Raw genomic sequence first — 22,698 nt, 5'->3', positions numbered from 1 at the left:
TTCCAGTTCCTCCAATACAGGCGCTGCCTGGGGATGTATGTTGCTTGTGTGGGTCTCTTGATGGAATGCAGTTCCCGAGGTTGCGTGAGACTGGCTTCTCCTCACTCAAGTCTCAGCTGGAATGTCTGAGGGCTCAGCTTAAAATATATCGCTTTTTCAAAGAGGTCTTTCCTGACCATCCAGAATAAAGTTAACACCCCTTCCCCCAACCAACATCCCAACTCTAGCTCTAATATTAATTAGTCTGTTTTTGGTTTGCCTTAAACACTTACGACCATCTAATATCACATTTATTTACTGTTTACTTGTTCCTTGTTTGTCTCCTCTACCAAAATGTACACTGTTGAGAGCAGGTGCCCCATCAAGTCTCATTCACTATTGCACCTCCGGTGTCTAGTGCTTTATCTGGGGACAGAGAGATGAATGTGAATGTAAGTGGTTCCTGCCCTCAATGAGTTTACAGTCTAAAGGGGGAAAGAAGCGAGCAGGTAGAGAACTGTACAGCAATTCAGCATGCAAATAAAGACCTAAACGACCGAGCTACTAACTACTCCTGGGGTTCACAGGTGGTTTCAAAGAATGATGAATGCGTAGGAGCCCCTCATGATGGGGAAGGAGAAGGGGAGATAAGGGAGGGGCAACTTAGGCAGAAGACATAACTCAAAGGATGAAAGAGCATCACACTGTTTGGGAAGGAGTGGCTCACCTTAGCGTGAGATGAGGCTGAAAGGTGCACAGGGGCAAGATCATCAAGGACGCTGACAAGCCTGCTAAACAGTCTACACCTGGGGACTTCCCTGGCGGTCCAGTGGTTAAGACTTCACCTTACAGTGCAGGGGGTGCGGGATCGATCGCTGGTTGGGGAGCTAAGATCTCACATGCCTCGGGGCCAAAAAAAAAAAGAGTCTACACCTGGTTCTGTAGAGCAGTAAGACTGTGTTTATGAATTTCACAGAGGAGTTTCAGGGGAAGGGCAAACAGGCAGAGAAACAAGCCCTTATACCCCACCTCAACCAGAGAGGCTCAACTTTTGTCTGTTTCAATATTGGGATTCTGAGTAAGACTTCATGCTTTAAAAATCTTGAAACTCACACCTGAAGCTCAGGCCTGCTGAGGGATGCTCCCGGGAAATGGATCTGTGCTTCACCGAATCTCACAGTAAATGCTCAGGAATGTGTTGGGATGGCTTTGCACCAGGTAAATAGGCAGGCACCTGGTCAGACCCTCCAGAACAGACAGATGGGAGGGGCAGGTGAGAATCAGAGAAAGCACATAAAAAGATTCAAACATACTAATGCTGTGTTCACTCTTGAGTTGGGACATGTGAATATCTGCTTTATTGAGTCTTAATACACAAACACACATACGTGTTATATATAGTCCTGTATGCATGAAAATTTTCATAACTAAAAAGCACATACACAAAAGCAGGCATATGTCAAATTCTGTGGCAACACACACATTAAATGATTAAATCCCCACTAAGTAAGCAGACATACTGCTTTGAATATACGTTTCATACTAATGAGGACAAAATGTTCCTTTATGTGACTTCTTCTAAAACTGCAAAGCCTGACTCCAAACTTGCCCTTGACAAAGGACCCCAAAGGAGGCCAGAAAACTTAGCACAAATTCACACAGGCCTGAATGTCCACAAGCCATGAGCTTCCAACAGTAAAACTTTAAAAAGCCGGTTAATAAAGATATTTGTATATGCATAGGGTGTCTCTGGAAGGACAGAGGAGATGAAGAGAAAAGTGACCATTACTGGGGGGAGGAACTGAGAACTAGGTCAGGCGAAAGGGTGGGGAGGGGTCAGAGTGGGAGAAAGACTCATTTTCACTGTAAACTTCCTTGTAATTGTTTTAAAGTCTTTTTACTGTGCTAATATGTTATGTTAAATGTTTTTTGTTAAATGTTAAATGTTTTAAAAACATTTTTACTGTGTATTATTAGTTTTATTTTAATATCTGCTGTTTTATAATGTTTACTGTTACATTATTTTTTAATCATAACATTGTTCTTTAAAAATTAAAAATACTTGCTTAAATTGGTAAGACAAATAACCACAAGAATGGGGGAAGGAACATCTTACAGGCCAGCTATGGTTGAAAGAACTATACAGAATGTTTCAGCTGTTTGCTGCAAGGAGACAGGATTCAGAGGTTTATAGCCAAGTTAAATGCCTTAAAACAAACAAAAAACAAACATTCTTCAGAGGAATAAAAGAGAATCCCGAGTCTCTACCATTCATCATCCACAATGTCCATCAGGATACAATCCAAGATTGTTACACACATGAAGAAAAAGGAGAACATGACCCATACTCAAGAGAAAATTTAATCAAGAAATTGATCCGGAGATGATTGATATGTTGGAATTAGACCAGAATTCTAAAACAGCTGTTAAAGTTCAAGGGTGTAAATGAAAATATGGTTGTGATGAATAAACAAACAAGAAATCTCAGTAGAGAAAATATACCCAAATGAAATTTCTACAACTGAAAAATACAATATCTAAACTAAAAAATTAACTGGATGAGTGTAATAGCATATTAGAGACAACATAAGAAAAAGTAAGGTAACCTGAAAATAGATCAGTAGAAATTATCCAATCTGAAAAAGAGAGTAAAATTGAAAAAAAAATCAACAGAGCCTTAATACCAAAGGGCCTAACAATATAATGAGTCAGAAGGAGAAGAGAGAATAGTACAAAAAAGATATTTAAAGAAATAAAGACTAAAAATGTCTCAAATTTGATTAGACATAAATTTACAGACTTAAGAACTTAGTGAGCCCTAAGTAGGATATTAACAGAGACCACCACACCAAGGCACTTTTTTAAAACCAAAGATAGGGACTTCCCTGGTGGCACAGTGGATAAGACTCTGCACTCCCAATGCAGAGGGCCTGGGTTCAATCCCTGGTCAAGGAACTAGATCCCACACGCATGCTGCAACTAAGAGTTTGCATGCCACAAGTAAGGAGCCCACCTGCTGCAAACAAGGAGCCCACGTGCTGCAACTAAGGAGCTGGCAAACTGCAACTAAAGAGCCCTGGAGCCACAACTAAGGAGCCTGCCTGCCGCAACTAAGACCCACTACAACTGAGACCCAGTGCAACTAGCCAACAAACCAACTAAATAAATAAAACAGAGAGAAAATATCAAAAGCAGCCAGGTCTATATTCTAGCTGTTTGATTTAAAGGGAATTTCTGATTTAAATGCTGAAACATGAAGTTTCAAAGTTTTAGACACCTGTTACCCAGTTGAAGGGGATACATACTCTCAAAATAAGATAAAATTTATCAGGCTAAGACTGAAAATGAGATAAAAGATGTCCTCACTAACCTACTTCTACTACATCACCAAAAAAGTTAGGGGATTGTTTACTTGTTTATTGTCTATCTCTCTCACTAGACTATATGGACTAAGAGAAAAGGGACCTTTGTCTGTCTTATATTCCCTGTATACCAGTTTCTAGAACTATGCCTGGCACACGATAGGAGTTTAATAAATATTTGTTAACTGAATAAATGATATTACTTAAAGCCATACATCATGTCCTACATTAAACAGAATGAGGGTAAACAACTCAAAAAAAGATATAATATAGGTAACATTATTAACATATTTAAAGAACTAAGAGTTTTCATAGCAATTGTTAAGTCAGAGATAGTAAGTCATGTGTGAATGTTTATACTCCAAATATACAAAACCTATATTCCATTCAACCATCTCTTCCTCCTATCTAAAATGAACACTAAATTAATTTTTATTGAGGAAAATAAAATAAGATTCCTGACATAAAATAATTAAATCACCTGTCCTGCCAACTCCAATCGCTTGTTACCATAATAATCTCTGTCGTCAACTTTATTATCTCCTTGGGCCAGAATTACTCTTCGCACCATCACTGCGGTATAGATACATTTGGCTCGGAAATTGAATTCTTTAACCTGTAATTCAGAAATCAGAGAAAATTTCTGAAACAATGCACATTAAAATTTAAGGTGCCTCAAGAAAACAGTCAATGTTATCATATTTAAATAAGAAAATAATGAACTGTTTTGATGCTCCCTATTCAAAGAAATTCAACTAGTCTATAAACTTCCTGAGAGCTGAGATGATGACTTTTCATCTTTGTACTCAATACCTGTGGTAACTTTTCTTCAAAGATGACCACCATCAACTCCTTCCCTCCCTATATGTTTTATGCCATTCCTTCATTAAGAGGTGGAGTCCATCACCCCCTTTGGGTTGGCCTGTAAACTAGAAGTTTCCACTTCCTTTTTCTTAAAGTCCTGAAGTACTATGTGAGAAGTCTAGGACACTTTGTTGGGGAGAAAAGGGCCACTCGGAAAAGCAATGAGGAGCCAGAGATATGAGTGAAGATGCATCTTGGATGTCCACCCCAGTCGAGCCTTTGGATGACTCCATCCTCAGCTGCTGTCTGTCTGCAACTTCATGAGACCCAAAATGAGAACCTCCTTCCCCACCACCGAGCCCAGTCAAACCAGAGAACCATGAGAGAGAGCAAAAAACTGTTATCTCAAGCCATTAAATTTTGGAAATGTTTGTTATGCAGCAATAAATAACAGGAATGGTATATTGTCAGGACTCACCAAATATCTATGGAATGAATCAACAGACTGATGAATAAATTTGCTGCAAATGTTCTATTCAATCTTCTCTTCTACAACTGAAATCTACATAAACAAATCTGGCCCAATCAGTAAGTTAAATCAGAACTGGTTAAATCATTGCACTGGTTTGTTTGGGGAGACAAAAACCTTAGGTAACTAGGTAAATTCTTTCTCTACAACCTAAACGATGAGTTCTGAGAGTATGGACTAAGCTTCTGCCAATTCTAAGGAACATTTTATAGGCTTGACTATAGAAAATTCATATTATAAAATTTCTGTTTTACTTTCCTTAATCATCGAGTACGATCCCAATGATATCCTATTAAGTTTATCACTGACAGATTAAAGAACAGCAACCGGTCTCCTTCACACATTTTTCTGTTGCTGCTAAGGAATTACACTAAATGATATAGGATGTTAGAAATTCTGTATATGTTTCCAAAAGTTCATTCTCCTTCAAAGGAAGTTTCACGTCCTCATTAGGTCAATTTATCCCCTTTCTATTACTGAGAACTTTAGAATGTGTTAAAAGAAATGTGTTAATTTTGGAATCTGGTAAGAGAAAAAGCAGCCCTAAAAGCTATTTTGTCATCTTATACTCACAAAACAATTACATCAATAAGAAAGGTTGGAATAAATCTAGGTCTTCAAAAAGAAAAGTCTCTGGTCCATCCTCAAACAAACAAATAAACAAACAAAAAAACCCTATAACCCTAACACCAATTACCACAACATTGAGCAGAAGAACCCAGTCTTTGAGTAGCTATAAGTTATTTACATTCTTAGTTGGTATTTACAAACTGTATGGTCCTCCATTCAGATACATCTAATTTATTTTTTTTTCTGATTTTAATGTGGTGAGTTACATTGAACATGTAACTCTTCTAGTTGTATTTACTTTTTTTGTTAATGAAAAAAATGAAGCAAATTTTCATTAACCAAATTTTCAACTTTTAACAAAGTCCGAATCACGTGTTTATTTTGCATAAATAGTGGGAGACTCTCCCAAGACATTTATAAGTAGAAATAAATATGGATATTTACAGCAGATGCCCCACTGCGCTTTAAAAGGCACTTGAACATTAACTCATTTTGCCGTTCCCCCCTTTTTAAACTACTATATGCTGAAAAGTAAACCTTAGGTCTAAATTGAAAAAATAAGTTAATACTGAGCCCATTTTTCCTACTGATATGGAGAGTGGGAATCCTTTAATCTAGTAGCTGACATCACTTTTTGGTAGAATGCCAATAATAGTTCCGTTATCCCTTTGTGAACTATCTGAAAGAGGGAGAGAAAAAAGACCTACCAAATGAGCTTGGAACACTGAAACAGAATTGTTATCGCCAAAACTCTGGAGTCCTTTTAATATTATCTTGGAGGAAAAAATAGGTCTTAGGCATCTTGGGGAAACCCTTAGAGCAGTGGTTTCCAAATTTTAGTGTGCATCATAATTATTGCAGGGCCTGTTAGAACAGATTGCTGGGCCCCACTCCCAGAGTGTCTGACTCAGTATGTCTATGGTAGAGTCCAAGAACTTCTGGCAAGTTCCCAGATGATGCTGACTCTACTACGTAGTCTGAAAAACTCTCACTTCCAAGGAACTGAGAGGCTGGGCTTCGGAGCCAAAGCCTCAAGTACAAGTGTAGGGACTGCTGAGCATCCTGCCTATCTCTCTTCCTCTATGTAGATACATCTGAACCAGTGCTTTCTACATTTTAGTCATTCAAGTACCACCATCATGATTATTGTCATATCTCTGTAACACTTAAAGTCCTAATTATTTAATATTTTTTGTCAACTTTAAACAACTCATTTTTAAGTAAGCTTCATCTATCCAATAATACCATAAAATCCTAAATATCACAGAAATGGATTTAATGTGCTAGTTGTATTTTTTCTAATAAGTACATAATTATTTAAAGAAAAATGTCCTTATATAATCTAAAATCACCTCTAACAGTATTCTTAGGTAAATACTGTCCTAAACCATTCTGGAAAATGAAGGTCTTTTCTTGGTTTATCTATTCTGACTTTACTCCTCACTGGATCATATATAACAAAACTTCTTTTTTTAAAAAATGTATTTATTTTATTTATTTATTTTTGGCTGCATTGGGTCTTCATTGCTGCGCAGGGGCTACTCTTCATTGCAGTGCACAGGCTTCTCATTGCGGTGGCTTCTCTTGTTGCGGAGCACAGGCTCTAGGCACACGGGCTTCAGTAGTTGTAGCAGGCAGGCTCAGTAGTTGTGGCTCACGGGCTTAGTTGCTCCATGGCATGTGGGATTTTCCCAGACCAGGGCTCGAACCCATGTCCCGTATTACGAGGTGGATTCTTAACCACTGTGCCACCAGGGAAGCCCTAACAAAACTATAGAAACGGTAGCTTAGGCCCACTGCAACCACACAAAAGTACCAATGTTCAGCTTTATCAATTTACATAAATAAATTTTGGTATAGCCAGCATTCTATCAGCTAAGGCTCTTTAACCAAAAGGTCTCCTCAGCTGTTGCACAAAGCTAAGTGAGGCCCCAATGGAGACGTGATGGCCATGTCTGGGAGCCAGCAAACCATGGAGCTTTATGTGCACCCTATCACTGAATTGGCACAATGGTATTAGTTTCATTGTTCAGATGAGAAAACTGAAGCTTAGAAAAGTTAAGATTTGCCCAAAGTAAATCAGCTAGGAAGTTAAGAAACCCAGTTTGAACCCTTGTCTCTCTGGCTCTGAAGCCCTTGTTATTTGCACTACTCATTTTTGCGTTTTTTTTTTTTTGCAGTACGCGGGCCTCTCACTGTTGTGGCCTCTCCCGTTGCAGAGCACAGGCTCCAGATGCGCAGGTTCAGCGGCCATGGCTCACGGGCCCAGCCGCTCCGCGGCATGTGGGATCTTCCCGGACCGGGGCACGAACCTGTGTCCCCTGCATTGGCAGGCGGACTCTCAATCACTGCACCACCAGAGAAGCCCATAAACTGTTTTTCTAATCACCTAAAATTCAGTTCAGACACAGCTTTAACATTAAGAATTTTCTAATTCTTTGAATTAGATCAAGGATAAACATAAATGAGTGGCAGCCAAAGGGCAGAATCAGAGACCCATATTATTTGGCTAACAAGGTGTTTCAAAATAAGAAAACAATCATTAAGATTCAGTTTAGGTGGTCACTGTTCACTTCTGCAGTTCCTTCAACTTTCCTTTATTTATAATCAGCCCCTGAATGTAGAGTCTGCAATCCCTGAATTAGATCGTAGTGCATAATACACATGCTAATTCATCAAAAACCAGACTGTTTGGTTAACAAGATAGTCTGACTAACAAATAATTTTATAACTTAGAAAGAGTAGCATATATATTAAATGGGGGTGGGGGAAGAACAACTCTTGCCAACATGGCTGATCTCTGTTTAATAATAAGTTAATTTAAAAAAATAAATATTAAGGGTCAGAAGATGGGATTCTACCTCTCTCTCTCTCTGACAACTAACCAGCTGGATGACAAGGTAAATCATCTAGCTTTGCCAGACCTGAGCATCTTCACTGTAAGTGAAGGAGGCTGGACAGTGTGAACTCTAAAATTCAAGGTCTAGCAGATAAGCCCATCCAATATTTTAATAAGTATCTATGGTAGTGATGGTAACATAACATTGAGAATGTACCTAATGCCTCAGAAATGTACATATAAAAATGGTAAATTTTTGGGACTTCCCAGGTGGCGCAGTGGTTAAGAATCCACCTCGTAACGCAGGGGACACGGGTTTGAGCCCTGGTCCAGGAAGATCCCAGCCCGTGTGCCATAACTACTGAGCCTGCGCTCTAGAGCCCATGAGCCACAACTACTGAGCCCGTGTGCCACAACTACTGAAGCCCATGTGCCTAGAGCTCGTGCTCCGCAACAAGAGAAGCCACGACAATGAGAAGCCCGTGCACCACAACGAAGAGTAGCCCCCGCTCGCCACAACTAGAGGAAGCCTGCACGCAGAAACGAAGACCCAGCACAGCCAAAAATAAATACATAAATAAAAAATTTTTTTAAAAAATAGGTAAATTTTATGTTATGTATATTTTACCACAATTTAAAAAAAAGTATCCATATGGGCAAGGCACTGTAAGCTCGTTTTAAGTTATTTAAAAATATCTAAGACACCATCCCTGTCCTTCAAAAGGAGAAATCTAGTAGCAGTGCTACTATATACATGAATATAAAAAAACTGTAATTTTGGATTGAAAGAAGAACCAAGAGAGAGTAAACATGATGATGATACAATACAGCTAACATTCTCTAAGTACAAATAAACTATTGATAATGGAAGATTATTTCCAGGGCAGTTCACTGGAGAGTCCTCTTTAGGATTCTCTCTTTTCTTAAGGAGCTATACTTTAATTAATGTAAACTTGCATTCAAAATTCTTTAACAGAAATGCACGGACCCCACAATGATCATTATTCAGTTGCAAAGGGGTTACTCACTGGTACATGGGTCAGAATGGTAGAAGCCAGGAGCTCTCTTGCTTCTTCTATTTTGGTTTTCTTTGGTCCACCTCCCCACATCCTTTGCCTTCTTACTTTGTTCCCTATATATTTTAAAGCCTGGAAAAGACAGAATATATTTATAATAATGTTTGAATGACATCATCAGAGAGAATTTGTTAAACTACCCATACATGACACTATAAGGAAAACAGACAAGGCTCCTGGTTATAGAGAAAGCTGGATTGGTCCTAGTCAAAAATCAACATTTGTCATAAACCAATGACAAAGAAGCATTTACATGCTATTTAATATACTGGTTCCCTTTTTATTTTATAATTTGTTTTCTTACTATAAAATTGATACATCATCATTGTAGGAAATTTAGAAAATACAGAGGAAATAGATGTATCAGCCATCAATCTTCCTCCCAGAGAGCACCACAGTCTATAGTTAATGCTTTGGAGTAGTAGTTTTTCCCCTCAAGAAGGAATTACACCATGTATGGCCTCTATCCTGAAATTAACAAAGCACTGCTGAAAGAAAACAAAACCTAAATAAATTGAGGGTTATGCCATTTTCATGGACTGGGACATATAATTGTGTTAAGATGGCTTACTGTTAAAATTCTCTCCAAACTGACCAAGAGATATATCATAATTGCTAATTATACTCCTGGCAGGCTTTTTAAAAAACAAAAATTGATTGATTCCAAAATATATATGGAAATGAAAAAGAACAGCCGAAACAATCCTGAAAAAGTCAGAGGATTTACATTGAGTGATTTCAACTATAAAGCTATAGTAATCAAGACAGTGTGATGCGAGGGTAAGGACAAACGGATCAATGGAAGAGAATAACAAGTGCAGAAATAAACCAACTTTTATGGTCAATTGATTTTTGACAAAAGTGCCAAAGCAATTCAATGGGCGAAGGAAAGTCTTTTCAATAAATGATGTCAAAACAACTAAATACCCATAAAGTAAAAAATTAACCTTGACCCTTATTTCACACCAAATAGAAAATTAGTTTAAGATGGATTTTAGACATAAACATAAAAAGTAAAACTATAATGCTTCCAGAATAAAACATAGGAGAATATGTTACTGCTCTTAGGGTAGGCAAAGATTTCTTTAAATGGAAATCAATAACCATAAAAAAACAAATAAAAACACCCTATTGATAATCAGATTTTATCAAAATTAAAAACTGTTCATCACAGTTAAGATAACGAATAGGGAAGTAATGGGCTGGGAGAAAATGCCTGCAATACATAAACCTGACAAGGGATTTATATCCAGGATATATGTATATATATTTTTTAATTTTAATTTTATATTTATATTTTTAAAAGAGGACTCTGAAATTCAATAATAAAAAGGCAACTCAATAAGGAAAACGAGCGAAAGATTTGGACAGACACCTCACAAAGGAAGTCGATAAGCACATGAAAAAGTGTTCAACATCCTTAGTCATCTGGAAAATGCATGATTAAAACCACAATGAGATACCACCAAACACCCACTAGAATAGCTAAAGTTAAAAAGACTGACAACACTGAATGTTGGTGAGGATGTGAAGCAATCAGAACTCTCAGACACAGCTGGGGGGACTGCAAAACGGTACCATCACTTTGGAAAAAGATCTGGCAGTTCCAACTTTATAAAAGTTACATACACAACTGCTTTTTGATCCAGCAATTCTACGCCTAGGTATTTATCCAAGAGAAATGCCAAACTGTTCAGGCAGAGACTTGTACACAAACGTTTACGGCAGTTTTATTCATAACAGGAAAAGAGTGAAACAAACCAAACGTCCATCAACAGGAAAAGATAACAAACTGTGGTATATTCATACAATGGAACACTACTCAGCAATAAAAAGGAACATGGGAATTCCCTGGTGGTCCAGCGGTTAGGACTCTGTGCTTTCACTGCAGGGGTGCAGGTTCAATCCCTAGTCGGGGAACTAAGAACCTGCAAGCTGCGCAGTGTGGCCAAATTAAAAAAAAAAAAAGACAAAAAAAACCACACAGAAAACAAAAAAACCAATAAAAAGGAACAGACCACATGGATAGATGACATAAAGAGGAACAACTTGGCTGAATCTAAGACAATACGCTCAACAAAAAAAGCTGGACACCAAGAAGTTTACACTGCATAATTCCATATATAAAATTCTAGAACAGGCAAAACTAATCTATGGTGAAGAAATAAGATCAGTGGGGGAAGAAGATAACAGAAGTGAAAACTAACTAGGAGGGGCACGAGGGAACTTTCTGGGGTAATGGAAATATTCTATATCTTATAAAAATTATACAATTAAGATTTGTACTTATCAGTGTATATACATTTTACCTAAAAAATGAAATATTAAAAACTAATCAAGTAATAGGTGAGGAGGAGGTAGAGACCTGGATGAAAAAGGAATGGCAAAGTGTTTTTAATTGTTGAAGCTGGGTGATAGGCACATGGGGTTCATAATACTATTCCGTATACTTTGTATATGTTGAAATTTTTCCACAAAAAAAAGTTTGAAAAGAAGAGGATAATGTGGTTCTTATTATTTTGTAAAAGCAATGAATGCATTTTTTTTTTAACTGGTTTTCAGTTAGAAGAAAGGGATGATTCTTTTTTTTTTTAGGGATGATTCTTTATCCTGGAATTCCTGTCCCCAGTTACCTGCCTGGGAAATTTCTTCTCCATGCTGCAAAACCTAGATCGGGTATCACTTCCTCTTTGAAGCCTTTCCTAACCACACTCCTTTCTCTGTGCTATTTTAATTTCTTATGTATAAAGAATTGAGTACTTCCATTCATGTTCAGATCACACTATATTTTAATTGTCTATTTACCTGTATGGCTCTCTTACTAGATGACATGTCATCTTCTTCCTCGATTCCTAACAACTAAAATAGTGCCTAGAACTAAATGGAACTCCTCTGTTAAGACTGGACATCAAATCTAGGAATCTTCTCTGGTTAAAAAAAAAGGTCATTTAGAGTGATAAACTTAAGACCTTTAAAACACAAGCTGCGGGTAACCTAGCAGTAAGTAGTAACTGAGTAACTGACTGAGGCAAGTCAGCAGTTGGTGGGAACCATGAATAGACAGGCACTTCAGTTTTCCCTAAACTGAGCTGTCTTCATTAAATTTTGGTCTTCTAGGGCTTCCCTGGTGGCTCAGTGGTTGAGAGTCCACCTGCCGATGCACGGGACACGGGTTCGTGCCCTGGTCCGGGAAGATCCCACATGCCACAGAGCGGCTGGGCCCGTGAGCCATGGCCGCTGAGCCTGCGTGTCCGGAGCCTGTGATCTGCAATGGGAGAGGCCACAACAGTGAGAGGCCTGCGTACCGCAAAAAAAAAAAAAAAAAAAAAAAAATTTGGTCTTCTAGTTCCCTTGGGAAAGAGGCTAAAGATTCTTCACTTCTTTGAGGAAGAAACAGAGGAACACAGGGGAGCCTGGTATTCTTTCTGATGTAGCAGAAAGTCACCTTTTCCCTAGAATACCTAATAAAGTTGCCAGGGGTTCACAGTGTGAGGGTTAGGGTAAGAGCCCAATCTGTTCATAAACAGGCCAAGATGACACCCCTAGTGCATCCTATCCTCCCAAAAAGGTAATAGCTAATTTCTTCTCTATTTATCAGAGCCCCTGGCAATGAAAATGTAAAACATCCGTGACCAACATAACAGCAAAAAGGCTTTGTGAGCAGAAGTGGAGGAACCACTGAAAAGGGAAGCATTAAAGACAAAACAAAACACAGATTTTAAGCAATCCACTAAAGTGCCATGTCGTCAAAAGTTCTATTACGTAAGATAAAGTGTACTTGCTACATTTTCGATTAGAATAACATAAAATATTCATGTTACCCTAACTCCTATGTTCAATTTATCAACCATTTTGGATTACCTGTGCCTCTGTAACCTTTCATCAGTTTCAAATAATTAATCTTTGCTTTAATCCAGCATACAGAGAACAAGCCATCTCAAACTTCTACTTCCTGTTTGTCTTTCTCACGTTAGGAACATTTGTCTTTCTTAAGTTAAATAACTGCACATTCTCCTCATCTTTTTTTTTTTTTTTTTTTTTTTTTTGCGGTACGCAGCCCTCTCACTATTGTGGCCTCTCCCGTTGCAGAGCACAGGCTCTGGACGCGCAGGCTCAGCGGCCATGGCTCATGGGCCCAGCTGCTCCGCGGCATGTGGGATCTTCCCGGACCGGGGCACGAACCCGCGTCCCCTGCATCGGCAGGCGGACTCTCAACCACTGCGCCACCAGGGAAGCCCCTCTCCTCATCTTTTAACTGAACTTTTCTAGTTCCGTTAGCTAAAATTTTCTGTCAGTGCCTATTTAAGAGAAATAAATGAATGATTTTCCAACCCACTGTTTAGCCCCTGCTCAAATAGCTTTACAGTGAAAAGGCTATCTGACTGACAATGATGTTTGTAATAAATGAATAATAGATCTCACTGAATCCACGGAGGTAGCATTAAGGTAAATCGTTCTTCCAAGGCATTATATAGCTTTAAAGCATAGAGTGCATCTTCCAAAATTGAGCCAATTCCTCAGTGTTCCTTAACGTTTTCTCTTCACGTTCTTGGAGACCCTGGACAATGTAATTTCAGTTTATAACAAAAATTCATATTCACTAAATATTTCACTTTCAATGAAGAGCAAAATTAGAATCTCCTAAATCCAAACAACTTTTCCTGATGCTGCCTGCCTGATAACTAGAGTTGACAGTTAATTAACTACAGAAAAAGAAGGCAGTGATAAGAATAATCCTTACTGATTTGTACTTTTGAATTATATGTACTTACATACGACAACCAACCTTCCTAAATGTTTGGCTCAGTCTATGAAAATGTCAAGACTGGTTTGACTTTTCAGAACACATACTAACAGATATAAGATGCTATCTCTAATAACATCCTGGGTGACAAGGAAAAAGCAGCATGGAATTTATACCTTGTAAGCAAACCACAGACAATATATGTATGGATGTATAAGAATTGTCCATTGTGCTTCTACAGTAAGGAATTCCTACCTCCCAGGATGACTATGAGGAATGTCACTACTGATTTACACTTAGGAAAGCACTTTACAAATGTATAACTAAAAATCCTAAGTATGGCAATTAGGGCTCCCTGTCACATAGGAAGGGAAGTGCAATTATTTTGATTATGTTTAACATATATACAATTCCCTAACTTCATCTTTGAGTCTTGTCCTACAATCCACAGGTTCCAACTGGTAGTGCCCAAGGCAGGTCAACGAAGGCTCTGTGGTGGTAAAGGGGTTCTAAACCTGGGTGTTTCTTGCTGGACACACTGGGAATTCAGGAAAAGGGATACAGACCACATACAACTGGATGCTGAAAGCAACTGGAAGTAGGGAATAAAAAGGAATATTAAAGAGAAACACATGAAAAAAAAAAAACCTTCTACACTAGAGTTGCTGTAGTTTAAAAACTTGTATCACTCAGGCAAATAAGGAAAAGAAGAGTAGTTGTTATTCTATCAGAACAAAAGCCTCTTGGTCCCCCTGCTTCTAAGTTACACACCAAAGGCTGATAATTTGTCTAGGCAAACTCCTTCCTCCAATCCCTGAAATAATGAGTCAAAAAGCTTCTCTACCACACCTCCCATCTCCCCAACGTCCTCCCCAAACCTATACCCTTAAAAGTCACTGCATCTGATGCTTTATCAATGAGCAGCATTAAATCTCCAGGTCCCTTTCACAGCAAAGGGCAACATGAAAAGACACACCTGCATCTGTGTGAAAATCTGAGCTTTCTGGCACTCTTCCAAGCTGGGCCCAAATGCAGCCGTCACGTGCTCCTCTGTTCCAATCATCTGCACAATCTCCTGGTCACTCTCAACACCCATGGCCTAGGAAGGAGAGAGAAGACACGAGTGTTGGCTCTGTGCTACCTCACTGACATTTGCTTATGCTAATCTGGCATTGTTTGTGGGCATTACTTCTAAGCAAAAGCTAGCTCTTTTCTCAGAAACGGTGCCATCTGGCATTGGCAGCCATAGCCCAAGCTGCAGAAGAACCCGAAACAGAAATTTTGATTAGGAAGAGGAAAACAAACATTCTCAAGCACTTTTTGTATGTGTACTGTCTTCTATAATTTAAAGTATCCTATGATTTTCATCATGAGAAAGAAGTAGGGAGGTATAGTGGAGACACTGGTCACAGTTAAAGGCAAACTGAAAAAAAAAAACAAAAAACAAAAGACAGAACAGGCAAAGAGCAGTAAATCAGAAAATACGCACGGCTGAAAATAAACAGAACCCCGGTGAGTTTTGCCACAAGATTAATTTCTCTGAGAACTGTCAAATCATGCACCTTCAGGCTAAAAGAATTTTTCTTAACGGATGTTTTACTTCACTGTTCTAGAGATATCAAGCTCTACTTGATGCAGGTTTTTAAAGAGATTTTTATAAAACCAAGAACACACTTAGGTTTAAGAAGCCCACTTATTTTTTTTATTTTTTTTTTGCAGTACGCGGGCCTCTCACTGTTGTGGCCTCTCCCGTTGCGGAGCACAGGCTCCGGACGCGCAGGCTCAGCGGCCATGGCTCACGGGCCCAGCCGCTCCGCGGCATGTGGGATCCTCCCGGACCGGGGCACGAACCCGTGTCCCGTGCATTGGCAGGCGGACTCTCAACCACTGCGCCACCAGGGAAGCCCAAACCCACTTATCTTTAAGTGTTTCAAGGTGGCAGCCGGCAACGCAGGTCTTTGTAGATTCCATATGGTACTAAGGCTTACTCCTTCACACATTTGCCTGGCATTCTGCCGTATCAAGAAATACAGCATAATCTCAGTAAACCTCTCTTGGCAGAGGAGTGAAGGGGAAAGTTATGTTTGCATTAAAATTCTTCCTTTAGCTACACAGAGAAAAGAGAACCAGGGGTACTTGTCTAGTTAAACTTTAACGATCTAGTTCTCAGTTCTTCTCCGCACACGAGAGAGAGAGAGAAAAGGAAAAAGTAATTTTGAGTCCGATGCAGAACATGGAGAGCATGAACCTGAGTACAACGGAAAGGGAACCTCTCCAAAGCCAAGAGAGAATGTCAACAACAGGCCTGATAACCGCTATTACACGTCACCTCCTCCACCCCAGTTTCTTCATTTGTCACGACAAGGCACAACGAGGCCCCTTCCAGCTCAACATTCTACAACTCTACATTTGAATTTTAGTAGTCTGTATCTTAAAATTCGATTTGGATACCTCAGGACAAGATGTAAGCTTATTTAAAGTTATGAAGCTTTTGGGGGCAGTTAAATAGATGCTATGTCCCTTTCAGGCCAACTGTGATGGTTTTGAAAATGTTCACGAATTCTTTGACACTCTCTTCAAAAGGTAAAGACTAATTCTCCTCCCCTTGAGTGTGGGCTAAACTTAATGACTCATTTATACAGAAAAGGTGGAAAAGACTGTATGACTCTGGAGCCTCGGTCATGGAAGGCACTGCCGCTTCCTGCTGGCTCCCTTGTGGCAGCCGGCAGCCATGTCATGGAGACACTCAAGGCATCCATGGAAGGTCCAGTGGTGAGGAGCAAAGGCTCTTACCCTGATGGTGAGCCACCCTCCAGCTCCAATCATCCGGCCTTCAGACCACTGTAGCCCTGGCTGACACCTCGACTCATGAACGACCCTGAGCCAGAAGCACTCAGCCAAGCAATGCCCTAACCCCTCACCAACAGAGACTCTGCTGTAATTTGTTATTCAGCACAGATAACTAATAGACCAACTTTGGGAATTAAATCTACTAAACTTAAAAAAATATATTTTAAGTGTATAACTTGTTTTGTTCAAAAAAAGTTTTGTTTAGTGAACCAATAAAGAAGTTCTAAGGATACAGATCTCTTTTTTGTATGTTAATTTTCATGTTTTCTTAATCTCTGATATGATGTACTTATTCAAATGGACACTAGACACCAACTCCAAAAATTACACAAATTCATTAAGACATTTAGTCTTTCATGGATTAAAGAAGAAAGCAATCCTAAAAAATTATCAGTTCTAATTTTTAAACAAATGAAAACAAAACAACAAAAAACTGGATTATCCTTTGACCAAACACACTGAGTTGCAGCTACTCCAGTGGTGATGGCGCATATGTAGAGCCATCTGCACTTCCTTCTCGGTCTGCCACGTAGCCACTCAGAAACATCAGATGAGAATATTTCTCTGTGAAAAGCTAAATAGAATATAAGTTAATTTTTACTTGTCAATCTCTCAAAATAATGTTATATGGGTTTCAATGGAAGCAAAACATTTTTTAAAAAAACAATACTAAGGCAATAGTTTGCAGTCACCTTCTCTAAAACCTTTGATGTGAAACTTAACTAATGCACCTCCCTTCTCAGAGGAAAGCCTATACAGCAGGGGTCCCCAACTCCCGGGCTGTGGACCGGTACCAGTCTTGGCCTGTTAGGAACCGAGCCGCACAGCAGGAGGTGAGTGGCAGGCGAGCGAGCGAAGCTTCATCTGCCGCCCCGTATCGCTCCCCATCGCTCGCATTACCGCCTGGACCATCCCCCCTGCCGCCCCATCCATGGAAAAACTGTCTTCCCCGAAACTGGTCTCTGGTGCCAAAAAGGTTGGGGGCTGCTGCTATACAGGACAGATGGCAAACCAAGCAGCCGGAAAAAGTCTCACTAAAACATAAATAGAATCCTAGAGTTGAAATGGCAGTGGCTTTCTGGTTGAGCCCCCTTTCTTTAGGCAAGTTAACATCTAAATCATCTGAATGCCACCTATATTACCTTAATACTGTTTAGTTCAGTAATCTCCAAGTAAAAGACTATATACTTGATTGCCTCTTTTGGTGTTTAATAATGAAAAAGTCCTTCCTTATTTGACATACGGATGGCCACTTCACGTTGTCCTGATGCTGATCTAGGCAGTAATTTTATAATTGCACAGAACTCTCGAGTGGCCTAACGTGAATCTAAACAGACTGCTGAGGCCTACCAAATATTTCTAAGTTATGAAGCAAAGATATGCCAAGCACACGGTAAATGACACCATATGTGCATAAAGAATGATCAGTGGCAAAGCTTTGCTCTAAAAGGCCTAAACTCTTCCTATAACAGATCACTGAAATACAGGGTGATAACTCAGTCAGGTTATCATCAACTGTGCTCCAGCTCCAAAGATGGAACTGACTTTATGACTGTTTAGCCTTTGGAAGTCACAGCTACAAATAAATGACATATTGCTACGGAAATGACAGCAAAATGCCCAACCAGTTTGCTTTACAGACATAATTCAGACATCTGAAAACCAGCTTTATATGGAACTCTTTGTGCTCCAGATATCTGAAATCATTTCACCTAACTAATAAGTCAAAAGTGAATGCTGGAGAGGGTGTGGAGAAAAGGGAACACTCTTGCACTGCTGGTGGGAACGTGAATTGGTACAGCCACTATGGAGAACAGTATGGAGGTTCCTTAAAAAACTCCAAATAGAACTACCATATGACCCAGCAATCCCACTACTGGGCATATACCCTGAGAAAACCATAATTCAAAAAGAGTCATGTACCAAAGTGTTCACTGTAGCTCTATTTATAATAGCCAGGAGATGGAAACAACTTAAGTGTCCATCATCGGATGAATGGATAAAGAAGATGTGGCACATATATACAATGGAATATTACTCAGCCATAAAAAGAAACGAAATTGAGCTATTTGTAATGAGGTGGATAGACCTAGAGTCTGTCATACAGAGTGAAGTAAGTCAGAAAGAGAAAGACAAACAGCGTATGCTAACACATATATATGGAATCTAAGAAAAAAAAATGTCATGAAGAACCTAGGGGTAAGACGGAAATAAAGACACAGACCTACTAGAGAATGGACTTGAGGATATGGGGAGGGGGAAGGGTAAGCTGTGAGGAGGGGGAAGGGTAAGCTGTGACAAAGTGAGAGAGTGGCATGGACATATATACACTACCAAACGTAAGGTAGATAGCTAGTGGGAAGCAGCTGCATAGCACAGGGAGGTTAGCTTGGTGCTTTGTGACCGCCTGGAAGGGTGGGATAGGGAGGGTGGGAGGGAGGGAGATGCAAGAGGGAGGAGATATGGGAACATATGTATATGTATAACTGATTCACTTTGTTATAAAGCAGAAACTAACACACTATTGTAAAACAATTATACTCCAATAAAGATGTAAAAAAATAAAATAAAAATTAAAAAAAAAGTGAATGCTATTCAATAACCTTATGAAAAAATAGCAGAGATAATACGTTTCAGCAGAAGGTCACCCAATCTGGCGATCAGCAATAAGAACAAAAATAAGGGGAGGTGCTCTTTAAAAAGTGGCAGGAAGTCTTCTCCTTGGATATCCACTAAGTATGACTAAAAGCGTGATTTTTAGAGACAGAAAGAAGAATACTAATGAGCAGAAGAGAATGATATGTAAGCTAACGGTGACATGTTGACATATATTACGTGAAGAAGGGAAATGGGTAAGTTGTTAAAATATCTAACATTCAGAAATCACTTATTTTTCTTTAAAGTAGACAGAAATCAACCTATCAATACCAAAAGCAGTCCTAGCAGATAATAAAAGAACTGTGATGGCCCACTTTAACTTTGTAACTTTTTTCTCTTTAAAGATCAAAAATTTCAGTATAATACAATGCCCAACACCCTTGATATTTGTCCTCTCTTCCATAAAAATTTTCAAACTACAGATGCCATCATAGCGCAACTGTTGAATGCTGAGGGATACAAATGTAAAGTAAGGAAGATTCATGGGCAGGAGAACGTCTGTAGTGATTCAAGTCCATTAATAAGGCTGATCTAGGCCTTAAAAGCTTTATCCGTCATATTCAGACTCAGCATGGAGTCTGGAAACCCTGCTGATTCTGTCACTTTTAGCCAATTGTTGGCTACAATCAACAACCATCAAGTCCTAATGACTGTCAAGGTCTGTGTTAGGGCCACACAACACAAAAAGAGAAATGATGTGACTTTTCTCGTATCCTACTTTATTTTCCGGGGCTTCTGACATTAAATGTGTAGGAACTTAGTAAAAAGAAATAGCATTGTCTTTCTACGCAGTCTACTGTTCAAAATATATATTATCTCATTTGCTCTTCAAACAACCCCCTTAGGTGAAATGCTCACTTGGATAACTAACTAGATATAGTTATCCAAGACTCAGGAAGATTGGGAAGTCTGCCCAAGGACACATAGCTAATAAGGGGAGAGGCTGGAAATCAACCTAGATCAGTCTGATTCTAAGATACCAATATTCTACGCTCCCTCCCAGATGCGAAAGTCTCAATAGTGGTTATCAAACAAGTTTATTAAAACATCCCTATTGTGGGAGACCCAAAAAAGTGACTATGTGTGACCAATGAATTTAATCAATTTACTTGAACTGAAAATTTCTAAATATTTATTTTAATTCATATATACTGCTGATTAAAATGTAATGAATACGTTTCAGGAGAAAAATTTAATGACATGCACCAAGTTTCTAAAAATATATATAATCCCACACCCAGGAATCAAGTCTCACAAAATAATCAGCAACATGCACAAACATGTATGTACAAGGACCCCCAGAGTTGTGTATAAGAGTGAAAACTTAGGGGAAAAAAACGACATGTAAATGTCACACTACAGGAATTTGCTTAATAGATTATACCACATACAAACATTCTATAATACAATACCTACTAAAAATAATGATGTGGATTTTATTAATACATGAGGAAAGCTAGTCACAATTCATTGTTAAATGAAAAAAATAAAATAAAATCAATGTGTATATTACAAAAGCAAAGGAAAAAAGGCCTTGAAAAAAATATATCCAAAAAAGTACTTATACTTTTTAGTGGCTTTCTGAATTTTTTACAATGCAAGGACTATTTTATAATCAGAAAGGGAGAAGTTTGAAATCTCAACGACTGGCTACATAAAAATGCACACTGTTAATTTATAGCCCCATTCTAAAAAGGATTTAATAAGTCAGCTATAAATATATGTATACATTTACAACATAATATTAAACAAATTTGACAGAAGAAACTGTCTTATCAAACTTTTGTCAACTAGTCAAAAAAAGCATTTAATAAAGATTTTCTGGTTTTAAGGCATGCATGTGTCTAGTGATCCATTTTCCATATGAGTGATATAAGATTATCTGCATTATAATTAACTTATAATTTCTGGTCTAAGGAAAGCAGTCCTATGCACCTTCAGGCACTGAAACCATCCATAAAAGTCCTTCTGAGGCACGGTAACATACTGCCCTCTGCTGGAGATGTAATTTTACATAGATAAAATTTTCTTTATCCAGTAAATCCCACTATGTACACAAGATACCGCGCTGAGCACTGTGGGATCCCTATAAAAAAAGACAAAATTACTTTGCCTTTTACAAAAATTATAATTACAAAAAAATATAAACTTTGAAGAAAGGTAATAAAAAAGTAAATTTAAGAATTCTCTCTGGCCCCCCCAATATAATGGTACTGCTATTACGATCATCATCATCCTAAAAAGAAAATAAATGGGATCATCTCACTTAGAGAACTCAAAAGCACATCAAGCTACGCTAAGCACTAAAAGAATTTCCTACAACCTCCTTCTTGTAATCGCTTTTAGAATACAGACATGTCCTGAGTTAATGAACCTGACTTGTCAATATCCATTCAATACCTATGAACAACTGGCGGCTTATCAACCTCTGCAATTACCTGAATTACCCAGTATCTTTCAGTAATTCCTCAAATAACCTGAGCCCTTTATTTCAATCAACCTAGTTGTCAAGATTCATTTTACACCCATATACCTCATGGTCTACAAAGTTGCTGCAAACACTGAATTAGTGAACAGTGAAACGTTGTTCCCAGGAGAAACGCAGTTAGGTTCTTGTGAGCCTCTGGTTACACTTTATTCAACTGATCAATACAGAACCTTGTTTTATGTGTGCTCTGTTTAAAGACACCTTATTTAATATACATCATCGTCGACTCATTAACATTGCGATTGCATTCAGCAGCACTGTAACTCATTCCTGAATGAAGCTTATCTAACACACACGTTTTCCCCCGTAAGGCACACCGCAGCCTTCTTGTGATTAGAAACACTACATAGCATGTCAGCACCATGCCTGGGCCCATTTTAAATGACACGATCGCTTACAAAAAGCACAAAAATTTGAAAAACATGGCACTAAATAGACTGCAAAAAGGGCATTTGTTTGTAGTACGAGAGCTGAAATGAGAAGGCAGGGTATCCCCATGTTTGATCTCAGCTGGGAATGTACGAGTTTGGTGACTCAAATTTTTCGCTGCTCTGTGCCTGCACGTGTCTGTGAATAACGGTAAAATCACACCACACATGATGATTTGGGGGTTACAAATAAATTTTAGCAAGTAGGAGAATTGCCAAATACAGAATCTGCAATTACTGAGCATCAACTGTATCACATAATGCTGACTATTTTTCTGTTTGATTAATGACTAATACTACAAATAACCATTCATAGAATATGTATAATATTTAAGTCGCAGAGCAGGCTAAATGGGCCACTATTATCTGAG

General features: G+C 38.7%; 1 protein-coding gene across 9 annotated transcripts in view; it reads right to left on the bottom strand.

Moving 5' to 3' along the window:
• POLR3B (RNA polymerase III subunit B) overlaps positions 1–22,698 on the bottom strand; it is a 115,186-nt gene that overhangs the window by 71,361 nt on the left and 21,127 nt on the right. For 7 of the 9 annotated variants that reach the window (XM_089921218.1, XM_089921223.1, XM_022599812.3 and 4 more), the window contains 3 exons: positions 14,880–15,002; positions 9,112–9,231; positions 3,823–3,957 (listed from right to left, as the gene is read on the bottom strand). In XM_089921218.1, coding sequence (XP_089777344.1) covers positions 3,823–3,957; positions 9,112–9,231; positions 14,880–15,002 — 378 coding nt within the window. The remainder of the gene's footprint in view (positions 1–3,822; positions 3,958–9,111; positions 9,232–14,879; positions 15,003–22,698) is intronic. The other 2 variants (XM_089921219.1, XM_089921222.1) reach the window with 2 other exon arrangements.

The sequence above is a fragment of the Delphinapterus leucas genome, chromosome 11 (genome assembly GCF_059928025.1).
Source record: "Delphinapterus leucas isolate spDelLeu-1000000601 "Yukka" chromosome 11, BTC_Dleu_Yukka2, whole genome shotgun sequence".
Classification (NCBI taxonomy): Eukaryota; Metazoa; Chordata; class Mammalia; order Artiodactyla; family Monodontidae; genus Delphinapterus; species Delphinapterus leucas.
The sequence above is the reverse complement of the archived record's forward strand: the minus strand, read 5'-3'. Positions and strand labels throughout refer to the sequence as shown.